The sequence below is a fragment of the Doryrhamphus excisus genome, chromosome 3, assembly GCF_030265055.1.
Source record: "Doryrhamphus excisus isolate RoL2022-K1 chromosome 3, RoL_Dexc_1.0, whole genome shotgun sequence".
Classification (NCBI taxonomy): Eukaryota; Metazoa; Chordata; class Actinopteri; order Syngnathiformes; family Syngnathidae; genus Doryrhamphus; species Doryrhamphus excisus.
The window spans coordinates 4854827-4872773 of NC_080468.1; the positions used below are offsets into that span (position 1 = coordinate 4854827).

At 40.2% G+C, this 17947-nt stretch overlaps 1 protein-coding gene across 3 annotated transcripts in view; it reads left to right on the forward strand.

The window, feature by feature from the left end:
• asic1c (acid-sensing (proton-gated) ion channel 1c) overlaps positions 1–17947 on the forward strand; it is a 67860-nt gene that overhangs the window by 41146 nt on the left and 8767 nt on the right. For 2 of the 3 annotated variants that reach the window (XM_058067728.1, XM_058067729.1), the window contains exons 1-3: positions 6293–7566; positions 12008–12158; positions 14910–15037. In XM_058067728.1, the coding sequence (XP_057923711.1) occupies positions 6970–7566; positions 12008–12158; positions 14910–15037 (876 nt within the window). In that variant the 5' untranslated portion in view covers positions 6293–6969. Of the gene's footprint in view, positions 1–6292; positions 7567–12007; positions 12159–14909; positions 15038–17947 lie in introns of those variants that run through there. The other variant, XM_058067730.1, reaches the window with a different exon arrangement.

Sequence of the window (17947 nt, forward strand, 5' to 3'; positions counted from 1 at the left end):
TGGAGTCACCAATTAACCTAGCATGTTTTTGGAATGTGGGAGGAAACCGGAGTACCCGGAGAAAACCCACGCATGCACGGGGAGAACATGCAAACTCCACACAGAGATGCCCGAGGGTGGAATTGAACCCTGGTCTCCTAGCTGTGAGGTCTGCGCGCTAACCACTAGATCGCCGTGCCGCCCCCAAATTTTATTATTAAATTAAAATAACATACACAGTAACGCACATGCGCATTCGTACATATAAACACAGTGCCATCATAAGGCCTACATCTCTGTGGGACTATCATACATAGCCTGCCATACTATATCCTGTACTAATCTACACATCACATCACATGCAATTATATTACTAATGGGCTAGCAAGTGTCTTTCATGCATTTTGCTGTTTTGGGCCAAATGTCCATTTTTCCAGACTCCTTGTCACTTTGTGTTTTTTTGTTTCATTTTTGGTCCACAAATGTCCCACAGGCCGGACTTTGGACTACACATATTTCACATAGATGGAGGAGTCCATGCTGTGCTCAAGTAAGTTGATGAGTAAATACATGACGAAAGAAACCTTGCTTTTCTTAATGCGCGCCACGCGGGAACTTGGAGCGGAGTTACTATGCAAACATTCATTCATTTTCTACCGCTTATCCTCACAAGGGTGCTGGAGCCTATCCCAGCAGTCTTCGGTACACCCTGGACTGGTCGTCAGCCAATCACAGGGCACATATAGACAAACAACCATTCACACTCACAAAACCCACGCATGCACGGGGAGAACATGCAAACTCCACACAGAGATGGCCGAGGGTGGAATCGAACGCTGGTCTCCTAGCTGTGAGGTCTGCGCGCTAACCACTCGACCGCCGTGCAGCCGATGATGCAAACAAATGGGAAAAAAAGTACTTTAGCGCACTTACGTCACAGAGAATAGTCATCTTCCCTGCAACGCTGCATTACTCAAACCCCAAACCTTTTTCTTTAAGTCAGGCTGACGTAAACCATGTTTAAACACCAGGCTTAAATACTCCCTTATGCTCACTTTGCACAGTTTCAGGACAACCGGGCAAAATGATAAAGGATGCATCCTGCTGAGCAAGTTGAAGCCTCCATTTATTGAGAATATGGAATGCATTGAAAAAATGTGAATATCCTTGCAAATGAAAGTGCCAAGGAGGAAGTTTTTGGGAGTGAGTTTATCAAAGTGTGACTGCAGGCTAGTCGACTGAAAGCTTGAGTGACAGCATGCTTCCTGTGGCGTTTGCCTGCAATGGAACAAGCGTAGTGTTGAGCAGGTATGTCTAAGAAGAACATCTGTTTTCTTATTGATGCTGACTTGGTTTCACCCTCTGCTCTTTCTGTTAGGACACAAGATATGCTATGGCAGAGATGCTTGAAGTTATTGTGTCCAAATAGCGATTAAGGTCTTTATACTCTCTCTAATGCTGTTGGTTTAAGAGGGAAACAGGAGTGTACAGTGAATTTATTTAACGTAGTGTTGCAGTTTCTCTTTTAATCAATGAAGAGCTCAGAGCTACAAATCCACGCTTGCCTTCCTTGCAGTGATTGTGTAGCATATTAAGTAAGTCAGCGAATGTGGTGCTTTCCAGCCTATAGCAATGTTTTTTTAGAGGCACGCCACAAGATGTCTCCCTTTGCTTAAGAAGCTGCATGTTCACCAGTAAATGTTTGTTTCCTCCATGTCTCCATCTGCCTGTACACATTAGGTCAAAACAGGAATTCTCATCTCGTTCCCTTTGTAGGTTTAGATGTTTTAGCTTAATGCACATCAGAAAATCACTGTTGTGTTCACTACAATTCAAATGTAAACATTGCTAAACCCAACCATTGTCTTGGCGTGCTGCTGGAGGAGTGGTTCCCAAACTTCTCAGTCATTTGACCCGAAGCCATGTACCTCCTATTCCTGAACACTTCTAAAAACCTCTACTTTAATTTGAAATATTGAACATGATTAATTGGTTCGTTTTGCATGGCCCCAAATTCCACATGAGCACTGATAAGTAATCATCAGTAATCATCCTGCATATCTATTTTTCCAATCTGATGTTGGCATTCATAATTGTTAGTGTTAGGTGCTAATTGGCGGCACGGCGCTCGAGTGGTTACCGCGCAGACCTCACAGCTAGGAGACCAGGGTTCAATTCTACCCTCGGCCATCTATGTTTGGAGTGTGCATGTTCTCCCCTTGCATGCGTGGGTTTTCTCCGGGTACTCCGGTTTCCTCCCACATTCCAAAAACATGCTAGGTTAATTGGCGACTCCAAATTGTCCATAGGTATGAATGTGAGTGTGAATGGTTGTTTGTCTATATGTGCCCTGTGATTGGCTGGCGACCAGTCCAGAGTGTACCCCGCCTCTCGCCCGAAGACAGCTGGGATAGGCTCCAGCACCTCCCGCGGAAAAAGCGGTAGAAAATGAATGAATGAATGAAGGTGCTAATTGTTTCTTTAAATTTTTTATTGACGTGCCCTGTATGATCCCCACCTGGAATTAGAGAATATGGAGCAAATAGTGAGTATTTATCAGTTTGTGAGCCACAGTAAAATTAATAAATGTGTATTCAGCAGACAATCAGTGAAAGATGAATTATTCTTTTAGGGTGTCCTCACACTAAACCATCCGTCTCCCTCTCACTGTCCTGTTAGGTTAGGTTAATTGGTGACTCCAAATTATCCATACGTAGGTATGAATGTGAGTGTGAATGGTTGTTTGTCTATATGTGCCCTGTGATTGGCTGGCGACCAGTCCAGGGTGTACCACGCCTCTCGCCTGCGATTCATTTTCTATCGATTATCCTCATGAGGGTCGCGGGTGTGCTGGAGCCTCTCCCAGCTGTCTTCGGGTGAGAGGTGGGGTACACCTTGGACTTACATTCAGGTCAATATTTGCTTTGCCGCTAATAAGACATTTTGGAAGTTTGATAAAGAAAAGAGTGAAAAATATCAATGTCGACTTTGTATTCCTTCACAATTTTTCTCCAACTTATTTCATAAGAATTGAGTCATAGCTCACGTTGTACGGCAGCGTCGGTGACTTAACTGATGACTAATTGTCAGCTCTTTAATGTGCCAGCTTTGGCCTTTCATCTTTGGCCCTCTGTTTCTGATGTGCATTAATTGCTGCCACTATCTGGTGCTTTGGTGTTGAGCATTCTCACTGGGCCTTGAAGGACTTCTCCCATTTATTCATTTAAAGCCCTGCTCCTCTTTTAATGAGACCTCTCGGGCTCAACTTGACTTTGACGGAAAACGGGGAGCCTGACAAGCTCACAGATCACTGAGCGCGTGTTGGAGCTTGGAAAAAAAAAAAAGATAAATCTTCAGTGAAGCTGCTCATTTAAGTTTGGTCATTTGGGTTAGTAACCTAGAAAAATAGCATACGAGTAATGCCTCGTTTATGGCGATTAATTGGTTTAGAGTTTTTCAGGGGATGTTGTCGATTGTTACCAGCTGGTAAAGCTCTTTGGGACTCTTTGTGTTGTTTAAGGGCTACTATATAAATAAACTTGACTTGTTTCTGTTCATAGCTTCTGGAAGGCCTCATTGGTGGCATCATACAGTATACGTACATTAGAACTCCAATACCGTCCTCTTTAGTTAATAAATAATTAAATAAAATTAGCTGGTAATGTTGCCAACTTCTGTAAAAATAAATGATGAACACCTTGATAAACTTGACTGTTTTGGGGCTTTTTTTGTTTTTAATTGTGTTGAAACAAACAACAACATTTAATGTTGCTGTCTGTAAAGGAGTGTCGCCCTAGACAAAGAAACACACAGGTGTATATCATGAGGATGCTTTTCATACAAAACAAATGAGAACAACCTGCAAGGCACCACTAGCATTCCTCCGACTGCCCCATGAGGTTCTATGCTGCAATTTTTATGATGTAGTCAACCCTGTCCGTCTCACAGCAGAGACACTGGAAGAAATACATGAAGATTGTTCAGACTAAATTTAGGAGAAGAAAAGATGACTAAAATATACATTTTGTTATCACAGAGGTGAGGCGGTTTGCATGTGCTGGTATCTCGGCCAGGTTTTGGGCAATGGGCTCTTGTAATAACACTTATTGCGGTAATATTCTTGCGATTGACCGGTAAAGTCCCAAAGCTCAACTACTTGCGGTAGACAGGTTGGTGAGCTTAGACTGTGACTACACATTTCGCAGACTATTCTTCATTTTCACCGTAATAATCACCATCTCAGTACAGAACATGTACTTCTATCTGGTCGCACATGCGTGAGTAGATGAAAAATGTCTCATATGCCAAATAACAGGCCATACCTAACTATTAGACAGTGATTGTTCATTAATATATATATATATATATATATATATATATATATATATATATATAGTGTATATATATATATATATATATATATATATATATATATATATATATATATATATATATATATATATATATGTGTGTGTGTATATGTATGTATAAAACAGAGTCAAAGTGGATAAGCAGATGGATGGATAGTTGGACAAATGATGATGCGTTTGATTGTATCTCAGTAGAAGATGCTTCTACTGTCCCAAAGTGGCAAAAAGAAAGACTTAACAAATGAGATTGAATTAGTCAAACAGCACCAAACACCACGATGATCCATTGAAGCTTAAAAAAGAATTGCAGTCCACCATAAAGAAATATGTGCAACGCCCCACAGGAATTACCGAGCTGCTGATGGATATAAAGCTGAAATTTATGATGATTACCATCGCTTTGCATTGCCCGGGTAACCTCTTATGCAAGCAATAACCACAATGGGTCAAACTGCTGACGAGGGACCATTTCTGAGACCGAGCGCCGTCTTCTCTGTTCTTGTATCACACAATGGAGTGCCTCGTTGGGAGGGTGTGTCATTTCTCATTGACATTTTTCCACGAAGAAAGAGAGTGCAACGGAAATCAATGCAGTGGGTCAGTAAGTAGAAAGAGTGGATACTGCGCTTTAAGTGTTGTGGGAGTATTTTATTCACGTCTCTGGTCTTGCTTCTTGGAGAAACAATTACGCTTATCTCTCACCCAAATAAAGGGAACCCTCAGCATTTTTATATGTCTTTGCTTTGTTTCTTTGTGTCAGTGGCTTCTCCACAGACATGGAAAAAGGTGGAAAACTTTTACATGGATCACTTGTACACCGTTCATAATTCGGCAACAGTCTTCTCAGTACAATACTATACAAATAAAACTGGGATCTACATTAGAGTAGTCAGTGTACAGCAAGTTTAGCAATATAGATTTACTATCCACTGAAATTACTTAACACACATCCATTATTGACTAAACATCTGGCAACACAAAAGGATATTTGTGTCTTCAAGCATGTTAGTGGTTTGGTGCAGCCGTCACTGGGACAGCTGCGGTTCATTGAGGGGTTGTACTGTGACATTGGGATGCAGAACATGATGCCCCCTCCCACGGGAGATGAGGCTGCATGGCAGTTTTCCAACATGATAACAACCCCAAACACACCATAGTGGCTGTCAGTTCTAAAGCGCTGAAGGTACACTGCTGTCCAAGCTGTACACTGACCGCTCTAAAGTGGTAGTACTGTACTCTACAGTACTCTAAAGTTGTACTGTCCTAATGGGAATACATTGTGGTTGGCTACAGGCAGGCATTGCAGGTTTTAAACGGTTTCAGGCTGTACAAACTCCCTGACGGACATAATTTGACAGTTTTTACTCATTAGCTGTGTCACCACAGTTTCACTAAATGTATGTAGTATTTATTCTACATTGGTCACTAGATGTCAGTAATTGTTTGGTGAGACGGGTTTAAATTAATCACAACAGGCACAATATAATAATATTGATAAATAAATAATAATCATAATAATAACATGGGCTAAAGTTGCAGTCATAACCGACAACAAGTTGAAACTCAATTCTGAACCCTGACGTAAATTCCTGTCTTCCACACATCTGGATTCCGGAATACATTTACAGCGACACGCATGACCAAAAGATTCATTTATGTCTTAAATGGCTTTTTTTCTCAGATTTATCTCCTGTATTGGGTAAACAAATTTAAAGGTCACGAGATGGGTGTTTTTTCATGTTTAGAGGGCTCTAAAAATATGTTTTCACAGTCTGGAACCAATTAGTGGCAATAAACGAAGTATTGCTGTACTACTGGATTCAACTGTGTATTCCTTTTTACCAGGATGCTGTAATTGTCTCACAAAAAAAGGTTGAATAGCAACCCACGCCACATTTGCATGCAATGTTGTTTTTTTAGGATATCTTGAATATACGTATATAGTAGTATTAGTGTAGTATTGCTGTGATCCTGCTCTTTATTTTGTTTCTTTTACGATATAGATATATTGATCTATAAACAAGTTGCAGTTAATTTAATATCAAAGATCATAAATTTTGCAACAGTTTTATTACCACAGTTATTTAGCCACTGATTGATGCATCCATTTGGAAGTCGGCTGATTCATTACTGGAAGAGAACCTTTTCATCCGCTGGCTCCACCTCATTTTTTTCCCTTTTCCCGCTATAGAGAGAGTGTGGAGGGTGCAACAAGCTTTCTATTCCTTTCGGCAGGCTGCAAGTCAACACACTTAAAAAGGCAGGAGGGTTGTTGTTTTCCTGGGCAAAAAATTGTATCATCACAATTGGAGAAGGAGCAGCATGTGATTCTTTTCTTTTTAAGTGATTGCTTGTGGGAGTGAAGCCGTCGCTTACATCTGAATTTCTCCTTCGATGGACTGGTGATGTGAGGTTGAGCTGATTCCATTGTGTAGATCCGTTTTACTCTCACGAAGGTGTCTTTCTGGGAATAGATTTCCAACCCTGAGCGACGTGATCAACAAAGGGTCCTGTCATCGCTGCTTGGGAGGTTTTTTTTGCTGGAGGTGTTTCATTGTGCATTGGAGCAGGTTGGGCATCTACTAATAGAACCATTTTAGGTGGACACGCACCAGAAATTATGCTAAAGGCATCTAGATGTGACAGCAAGGAGATGGAGCACCAGACCATGTCCAAACAATCTCTGAAAGACATCACAGTGGGTTTCATAATGAGGACCAAAGTCCACGGTTTGAAGTTCATCTTCTCGCCGGACAAAACCAAACTGCAGCGTGTGACGTGGACCATGGCCTTCTTTCTTTGCATCGCTCTTCTCCTCACCTGGTCCAGGAACAGAGTCCTCTACCTGATGTCCTACCCTGCTGTCACCAAGATCTACATGGTGTGGGCTCACAACATGTCCTTCCCTGCTGTCACCTTGTGCAATAAAAACGTCTTCCGCACGTCCGGTCTGACCAAGGAAGACCTGTATCACAGCGGCTACTGGATGGACCTGATGTATGCCAACCACACGGTGCTGGAGAGGAGCCTGGCCATCCTGAAGGAGAGCCACAAGCAGGGTCTGCTCAGCCTGCTGGACTTCAGCAACTACACCCGGCCTTCCGGTTACCACGTCAACACCACAGAGATGATGGGTCGCCTCGGGCACCAGCTGGACGACATGCTGCTGGAGTGCAGGTTTCGCGGTGAGACCTGCACCTCCAGGAACTTCAGCACTGTATGTACGAGGAGTACTGTATGTCAAGTGTTTGTCAAGCATGGGCACTGCATGATTGTTGTTTCTGAGGTACGTCGTCTAGGACACTGGCCAACCGCCTATAAAAAAAAAAATCTACGGCCCATAAGCTAATGTAAAGAAGAGCGTTTAAAAGAGTATTTAAAATGACCCCATGTACTTTGACTTTTTCATAAGTTTGGACATTGCTGCATTACCGATTGCTGCATTACCGTATTGACCTGAATGTAAGACAACCGTCAATATAATAATAAGACAACCGCTCTCCTTCAAGACCCATTCTGGAAAAATCACAATTATGGTGATTCACTGCTCAACAGTTTTTTGATGACGGCTTCATTATCTCAAATTTGCATCACAACTCCTCCCCTTTTTGAGATTTTGAGACACTTTTTTTTTTCTTGGTGTCATGACTGCATCTGTCCGGACCACGGGTGTGTCTGAGTGACAGGAAGGTTGGACTCTCTCGGGGGAGAAGCCTTTTGCAATAAACGATAACGTTCTTTTTTTTTTACCGAAATGATAGCAGTGCACAGACCATCAAAGCTCGCAAGCTCAATATGTCTGCCACCTGCAATTATTTCCACATTTCACCTTCATTGTAAATATGCAATTTGCAATGACAGAGTAATGCATCTTCTTTGAATACTTCTAATTTAATCACACACAAAAATAATGATTAAAAAAAGCAACAGTACAAAGAAAAACTACACGGCTATAACCAGTTTTATACTAGTTTCACTGACTGTATTACTACAGAGTTTCATACTTTGCACTTTACTTTGTTCCTATAGGGATGTTTGTGCCACATACAAATGTGCAGCTTTCCAAATTGTATCGTTGCTGTTGATAGTAGGACATGTTATAATTCATCAGGATTTTTTTTAAATGACCATTTTGTTGACTGCATATTGCAGTAAAGCATAATGTGTGCATTACATACGATTAGTTTGAGAGAAGAGCTGCTGCCAATATCGGTATTGGATGATATCAGTATTGGTACTAAAGTACTAAAGCCAATATCAAGCATCAGACTGCCTGTATTTTTCAGACTTAAAATATCGTCTTATATTTGGACCAACACAGTACTTCCACATGGGGGGGAAACTGTCATCATCATAAGTCATTAATAACGGTACTAATGTTTGAAGTGACATTTCAAATCGTTCAAAGTCGTGTAAACATTCTTGTCACACAAGTGTAAAAAGAAGTTAACTCCAGTAAAAACAAATTGTAACTTCCAGTATATAGCCTTGTTCTTTTCTTAATATGTTCCCTAACACCCCTTCTTGGGGTTGGTTTGGTCCTTCTGCAGGAGTATTTAGCAGTAGTCTCACAAAAAGCCAAAGACTCGGTCAATCATGACTCAAATTAGTTCTCTGAAGAGAACTGTGGAGTAAAATCCATGTCATATCTTCATTGCTGGAGTATTTTGCTCCCAATCTGTAATTATTTCGATGTGCTACTGCTGTTCCAATCTCCAGTTCATATTTTTGCTTATCAAATTCAAAACATCAGAGGCATCGGGAGTAAAAAAAATCTACATATATCTGAGTTGACTGACAGCGACTGCTACGTAAGTGGATGGCATTTGGAAAAAGCAGCTGGTACCATTTCTATTGAGTATGCCAATGATGTCATTAAAGCATATTGAAAAGAGGGGAAGTGAAATGTAAGAATAAAGTGTGGCTGATTGATTGCATATTTTCTTTCTTTGTGACACTGTTTGCTTTCAGTGAGTGGATTTTAAGCAAATTGGTATATTAAAGCAATGATGAGACTGATCTACCAAAGGCTTGCCCTTGGGGTGCATGGTAATTATCGGGTGATATGAAGGAATTATGATGTTATACCAATAAATCCACTAACGATAAAAATAGGTCGATGGCTAAAATGCTTCAATGGCGGGTGAGCAACTCAAGCACTCCTTTTTCTCTATCCTGTGACATTAATGGCCTGGCATGACCTCCCCTTGTAACCAGTCACTTTCCGAAGAAGACATTTCATGTACCAGTTGTACCAAATACCGAAACACACATTGAGCACCCAAATAACCTTATCAGCCACCTGAAATGCCAGCACCGCTGCATTTGGTTTGCCAGTGTCCTCCGTGGCGTCACACCAGCTGTGCCTGAATAAGGTGCACCTTCTGCCACTCTATACTCCGGTTCTCCCGACCTACATAGCGGTACACATGTTGTATTGGAGCATGTGTCCAAATATAGCGCACTTTGCTGGGCCATGGCAGGTGGCTCCCGCTGCTCTATACTCTGGTTCTCCTGATAGTAGTGGTGTGGTGGTAGTAATTTTGAGTCCTCCAGGTCTGCACAAACCACCATTCCAAATTTTAAAAGGTATATTTAAAAACAGCGGTTATCAGCTTTGAAAACATCAAGTTATCGGCATTGGTTTAAAAAACAATATTGTGCATCTCTAGTATGCATGCATAGAAACACGTGCAAACATCTAACAGCTGATCTAACAGTGGCAATCAATTTTGCATGTCTGCCATAATGAATATGCAGAACATATGCTGATTATCACAACACACAAAACACTGGGAGGATGAGATGCAAATGTAATCATTTTTCACCCGCAATGTGATTCATCAACCTCAAAACTTGTTTGCCATTGGTGTTTCATATTTAGGCAAGTTTGAAAGGCAGAGTACAGAGTTATACGTGGCTCTGGCGGCCATTGTGGCAAGAAGGAAGCATACAAGAGCTTAGTGCTTCATTATTATTGGTGGAGCAGCCAGGACACTCTTCTCTCTCTTTTGTTTGGGATGTTGACTGAAGCAAATGTGTTAAAATGAGGGGTATTTTCTATTGTCATTTATACAGTGGTACCTTAGCATACAAGTGTTCCAATTAATGAGAGTTTTTAAGATATGGTATCCTCTACTACACAATTAAAAATACTGTAAGAATTGTATTTTAAGATGTACAAAAAAAAAATTATATTTTTTTTATAAAAAAAAAGGGCTGTCAATCGATTAAAATATTTGACAGTAATTAATCACACGTTGTCCATAGTCACATTTAATCGCAGATAGAAATATGTTATTATCTATAATAAGTTGGGGAAATCTCATTGTGGTAGACGATTTGATGTGCAACTACATAGGATATCAGTTTCAGAACTATGTGCCATTTTTTTATTTTTTTTATCACTGGTTAGTTGGGCTACTACTACGCCAAGATAGCACTGGTTATGACAATAAAAGCAATACCTGCACTGCTCCAGTCTCTGGCAGGCCATGTAATCTCTGATAAGTCAAACACAGTGACAGTAGATACAAATAACTTTGGTCTTGCTACAAGAGCCATCTGACAGGACTTTGAAGCGAACTTTACCAGTCTAAATACTCTTTTCTTTCTCCATTTCCTATCAATATTTGTTCCAGCTTGTGGCTACAGAGTTAACGTGCTTCGTTCAAACCATGGTGGGGGCCGAGGGTAAAACAGGAGGAGCGCATGTTAATCGCGTGTCAAAAAAATTGATGCTGTTGAACTTTTGTTAATGCATCATTAATGTGTAAACTTTGAAAGTCCTAAATAAAAAAAAAAACACTGGTTTTAAAATATATCTTATCTTAACCCATGTATCATGTATCTAAATGTGAATAATTTACCACAAAGAGATAAAGTATACACCCCTAATTATTATAGATAAAAACATGTATCTGCAATTATCTATGAGTTATCCGTGGACAAAATGCCATTCACCTTGATTAAACATTTTAATCGATTGACAGCCCTAGTTAAAATGCATCATTATTGATTGCTTCACCAGTCAGTCGATACTTCATTCAGATTCTCAAAATGTATAATCCATCCATAAACCATCAGGCTGCATTCAGTTTGCATTGTAATGAAAAATGACTAGTGAGTTTTAAATGTCAAAATGTAACCACTATGCACGCTTGTATGTAAATATTTGTTGAATTGGTGTGCGTGTGTTCCACTCTAAAAGACTTCTGGATTATCCACAATAAAATGTGAGGCAAGAGCTGGTCACACTTTACTTTTAATCCTGTTGGATTCATTGAAGCAGACACACATTTGGGGAAGAAAGCCTAAAGTGGAAATTACACATCAATCCTTAATGAGTGCTTTTCTACCACGCGTCTCTGGTGTCTCTCACGTCTGTGGAATATCTTTTACAAATCCAATCTAGTTTGTGTGCCTGCCAAGCTTCAGTTCAGACATCTCTTTATTTAATCGCAACAAAATGGTCCTCCTCGTGGGAAACTCTGGGAGAAACTGGCCTGAGATTGATAGCTGCTGCCACTTTAAATCTTGAGTGATATGTAAAACCCGAGCACTGCTTTTTCTCTGGAGCGATGATCATCTGCACCATACGGCAATATGTTGACATGTATTAAAAACACTTTTCTTCATTGTCTTTTTCCAAAATACAGATTTATACACGCTACGGAAAATGCTACACTTTCAACTCTGGATTAGACGGCAACCCACTCTTGACCACACTGAAAGGCGGCACGGGGAACGGCCTGGAGATTATGCTGGACATACAGCAGGATGAATACCTACCTGTGTGGGGGGAGACAGGTTTGTGCAATTGTTTTTAACATACCTAATATTGTCAGTGTCAACAAATTTTTTATCATCATGTCCAGGTGTACCTACAACATCCTAACCTCCACATGAAATAATAAAAATTAATTAATTCCTGCCAAAATGTAGCATAACGATTTATTAATGATTAATTTTATAATTAAATACATTAATAACAGTTACAAATATCAAACTGCTTAACTTTTGACGACACCCAACAGACACAGCTTTCAAGAGGATGGTGTTTACAGAGCAACACTGCCCCCCGATGGCGTTTTATATGTATTGCTGCCATATGAAGTATATAAATAAAGTAAAAAAAAAAAAACGCATTATAATAAAACTAAAGTAAAGTAAAATTACTTACCTTTTGGAATATGGAATGATGATACAGTGCATTCGGAAAGTATTCACAGCGCTTCACTTTTTCCACATTTCGTCATGTTACAGCCTCATTCCAAATTGTATTAAATTAATCTCTTACCTCAAAATTCTACACAAAATACTCCATTATGACAATGTGAAAAAGTTTTTTTTTTACTTTTTTTGAATTTATTAAAAATAGAAAACTAAGAAATCACATTTACATAAGTATTCACAGCCTTTGCCATGAAGCTCAAAATTGAGCTCAGGTGCATCTTTTTTCCACTGATCATCCTTGAGATCTTTCTACAGCTTAATTGGAGTCCACCTGCAGTAAATTCAGTTGATTGGACATGATTTGGAAAGGCACACACCTGTCTATATAAGGTCCCACAGTTGACTGTGCATGTCAGAGCACAAACACCAAGCATGAAGCCAAAAGAACTGTCTGTAGACCTGCGAGACAGGATTGTCTTGAGGCACAAATCTGGGGAAGGATACAGAAACATTTCTGCTGCTTTGAAGGTCCCAATGAGCACAGTGGCCTCCATTATTCGTAAATGGAAGACGTTTGGAACCACCAGGACTCTTCCTAGAGCTGGCCGGCCTTCTAAACTGAGCGATCGGGGAAGAAGGGCCTTAGTCAGGGAGGTGACCAAGGCCCCGATGGTCACTCTGTCAGAGCTCCAGCGTTCCTCTGTGGAGAGAGGAGAGCCTTCCAGAAGGACAACCATCTCTGCAGCAATGCACCAATCAGGCCTGTGTGGTAGAGTGGCCAGATGAAAGCCACTCCTTAGTAAAAGGAACATGGCAGCCCGTCTGGAATTTGCCAAAAAGCACCTGAATGACTCTCAGACCATGAGAAACAAAATTCTCTGGTCTGATGAGACAAAGATTGAACTCTTTGGTGTGAATGCCAGGCGCCATGTTTGGAGGAAACCAGGCACTGCTCATCACCAGGCCAATACCATCCCTACAGTGAAGCATGGTGGTGGCAGCATCATGCTGTGGGGATGTTTTTCAGCAGCAGGAACTGGCAGACTAGTCAGGATAGAAGGAAAAATGAATGCAGCAATATATAGAGATATCCTGGATGAAAACCTGCTTCAGAGCGCTCTTGACCTCAGGCTGGGGCGAAGGTTCATTTTTCAGCAGGACAACGACCCGAAGCACACAGCCAAGATCTCAAAAGATTGGCTTCAGAACCACTCCGTGAATGTCCTGGAGTGGCCCAGACAGAGTCCAGACTTGAATCCGATCGAACATCTCTGGAGAGATCTGAAAATGGCTGTGCACAGACGTCTCACATCCAACCTGATGGAGCTTGAGACTTATTGCAAAGAATAATGGGCAAAACTGCGTAAAGATAGGTGTGCTAAACTTGTGGGATCATATTCAAAAAGACTTGAGGCTGTAATTGCTGCCAAAGGTGGATCAACAAAGTATTAAGCAAAGGCTGTAAATGTGATTTTTTTGTTTTCAATTTTTAATAAATTCAAAACATGTCAAAAAAAAACCTTTTTTCACATTGTCATAATGGAGTATTTTGTGTAGAATTTTGAGGTAAGAGATTAATTTAATACAGTTTGGAATGAGGCTGTAACATGACAAAATGTAGAAAAAGTGAAGCGCTGTGAATACTTTCCGGATGCACTGTATATTTGTAATATAGTGGTGCCTCAATTTGGAATCATACACCATACATTAATATGAAGTATGTAAGTATGAAGTGAAGATAACCATTGTATAATAAAACTAGAACAGATTAAAACTACTCACCTTTTAACGACACACAACAAACACACAATATGAGGGAACTGGATGGTGTTATACTGTCCCTTAAATTTACAGGTATTATCAACATGTAGGTATAACAATGGGGTAATAACCACTGAATAATAAAGCTAAAATATAATAAAACTACTCACCTTCTGGAATATAGAATGATACATAATGTCGTCATAACATAGTGGTACCCTAAGTAGGCTGGGCCCAAATACTATATACCCCAGGGATTGTTGTGGACTAGTCCAAACTGTACCTGGGTATAGTTTGAAGTGAATTTAACCTCTGTGTGATGAAACTAACATCAGTATACATCTGCTGATATTTAATTAATTGCAGTAAAATTAATTTTGTGTTGTAGCTCAGATTATATTTTGGAAGATCGGGGTATATTTTAGCTTAGCCAATTTTATACCAAGGGATATACACACAAAATTGACTGTTATCATCAATCTAAGGTGTGATATTGCTTCCCAGCATGGCGTTCCGCAGCATTCAGCATGCCTGCCAATGGACGCAACGGATAAATAAAATTCCATCCCCCAAAGAAAACAAAAACATGTTTTCACACACATTTATGGCGTGCTGTATCCACAGACGAGACCTCCTATGAAGCAGGAATCAAGGTTCAGATCCACAGCCAGGAAGAGCCGCCCTTCATTGACCAGCTGGGATTTGGCGTGGCCCCTGGTTTTCAAACTTTTGTGTCATGTCAGCAGCAACTGGTACTTGAGTGTTCCCGCAAGCCCCTCATATCCAACCGCCTTCATCGCAACGTTTTGTGCCACAAAATCCTCGCCAGACAAAGCTTGGAGCAAAATCTGTCAGGAAATGTATAGTTAGCGTCCTCTACTCTCATCCAGTAACGTGGAAGTGGAGTCGTACGGAAGATAATGGTAATATAATGGTAATGGCTGAGCTTATTTCGAACACGCTTAACAAGTTCCATTGAAGTACATCACATTTACGCATAATTCAACATGTATGAAAAGCAGTAGGAAGAAGCAGATCTTTTCAATAGTTACTGAAAGTTTCTTTGCTTTTGTGTAGGTTAAAATTTTCTAATAAGGTAAAAAAAAAAGAGATAAAAGAGAGATAAAAGTGTTGGTATTAAATATAAACGCTGCATTGGTCAGAAACAATGTATAGAGACGTGTAGAGAAAGAATACGTGAAGGATGTATAGTAAACAAAACATTAGTTCAATAAATAATATAGTATAGTAATATATATAAAATAGTCAACAATAAGCAAAGAAGTAAAAAGCAATGGAAACATTGTACATTGAATGCATAAATACACAGTATATTATACAGATAGGTGTAGATAATACCTTATTGAATAATATCATAATAGATCATAAATCTGTGGTTCTCAGCATCCTTTAAACTGCAAAACGGATTTACAGTTTCAACTCTATTTTTAGAGTGAAGAAGACAAAAAAAGAAACGAAAGAGCTCTGTGTGGTCAAAACGTCTTTTCCACAGAAATAAAGGAAGCAAAGCCTTTTTTGCAACACTTTAATGAGCACTCATGAAAGTGGAGTTCCTAAAAATAGTGTACTGGCATCAGCGTGCAGGCGAAAGCACACCTCTTGAGATGGTACCAGCATCACACTGACTTTAATGTCGACGGTGACAATGATGGTCATGTTTTATACGGAGTTTGAACCATCAAACTGCTCACTGTAGCTAATTAACGTCATCGTTCACTGCTGAAAAATGGTCCTCCACAAATAACAAAGGCGGTCCGTCAGGCGCCGCTTTCTGACAGTACAATTGATGAAGACCAGTTTTATTTGTGTAATGTTCCATCGGATCATTAAAATGCTCACGGTGCTAATCAGTCAATGCGAAGCGAGGACGTCTCGAGATGTAAATGAATAGATTTTGCTCCCGACGATGACTGTCTTGACCAAATCATGACGCATGAAATCCAACCAGCTTTCTTTTGTTTAAGCAGAGTAACATGGGATGATTGAAGCAGACACCTGGACACCACAAAGATGGACACCTTTCTAGTCACGTCACGTTGTCCACCACTGTTGCATAAACTGTTACAGTAGTAATACATGGTATTACAGTAGATACCCGATACTCACAGGGGCTGTGTGTACCAAAGTGTGTGGTGATTCTTGAGGATACGTTAAACTTACATTGAATGTTTTGTATAGTGCAATGAACTGCGGTAGTAAATGTTAGTTAGAAGTACTCCATGTGTATAGTACCTCTAAAGGTATGATGCAGGCTGAGCAGAAGACAATAGCTGAATGACCCGACAGTACCAGATGTTGTTTTGGCTCGCCATCCAGAGGCCTTTTTTTTAACCTTCTGTTGCCTTCTTCTTGACCGACCTTGTGTTAATGATGTCGTCCAGATGAGACGTCCTATGAGGCCGGCATAAAAGTACAGCTTCATGCTCAGTCAGAGCCTCCTTTCCTCCACGAGCTGGGCTTCGGGGTGTCCCCGGGCTTCCAAACCTTTGTTTCCACCCAAGAGCAGAGGGTAGCGTATATGTTTGTCTAGGCTTGCTGCATGACACAGTAGCTTGATGCTCGTCATCAGATCTCATATTTCAGCACCCTATGGGGAGGGAAGTCATCATGTCGTTGTGGCAACCGTCTTCTCTTGTCATCTCAGTGTCCTGTTTAATTAATGGACGTTTGTGAAGAACATTTGAGCCAATCTAGTGTTACATGTGTTATTTTGTGTGTGTCTTAGCTTTGGTCCACTGCCCCATTAAATGTCTTATGGAGGCACCATAATGCTGCTCATTTTGCTTTCCTTGCTTTATAATGCTTCTGACATCAGTTTGAGTACTGATTCTCTGTGCTTAGAACTGATGATTGGTAATGAATTGTAATAAAACGTAACACTGTAGTTAGCATCAATACTCTCCATTAGCCAAGTAAATATGGTCTGCATCAAAGATTATTTTGCAGATGTTTTGTGAGACTAAATAGATTACATTTCAGATTCTTATTTGCAACTCATAAGTTGACTAATTCTGTATTAACCCAAATATAAGACACTATTTTTCCCTGACAAAAAAGGTAGATCATCTTATATTCGGGTTCTAGAGAAGGGCTAGGCAAGTGACGGACGGCGGGCCTAATTTGGCAGTCCTATCGTATCAATGAGTGTAAACATAATGTGTTACTTGAACGTTAATTTATGATGATGGCTTTATCTCAGATGGTATTATCCGTTTGGTGAGGTACAATGGCCGCATTATCATGGTGTAAAATAAGAACAATAGTCAACGTCAAATTTTGCAAAGTTCTTAACTTTCTGTAAATGTGTGGTCCAGAACAATTTAGTTGAATTGCCGTGGCCGCCAGATTTATACATAAAGTGGTGCCAAATGTCTTTTTGCCAAGCGTGTCAGAGCTTTTCTTCCTGTCGCTCACACATGCTGATTTTAGGATAATGGAAAACAGCCGTTGTCCAACTAAGAAATATATATTTTATTCTAATCTAACATTTCTTTCCATTGAAACTCTGATTACTGATATTGTTAATATCTTTGATTTGGTCATGAAAAAATAGGAGTCGTATTATGTTCGGGTCAATGGAAGGAATTTCTTACTTGATCCCCTGAATCTAGAAATCTAATCTAACCCAGCAAGCTAACGCA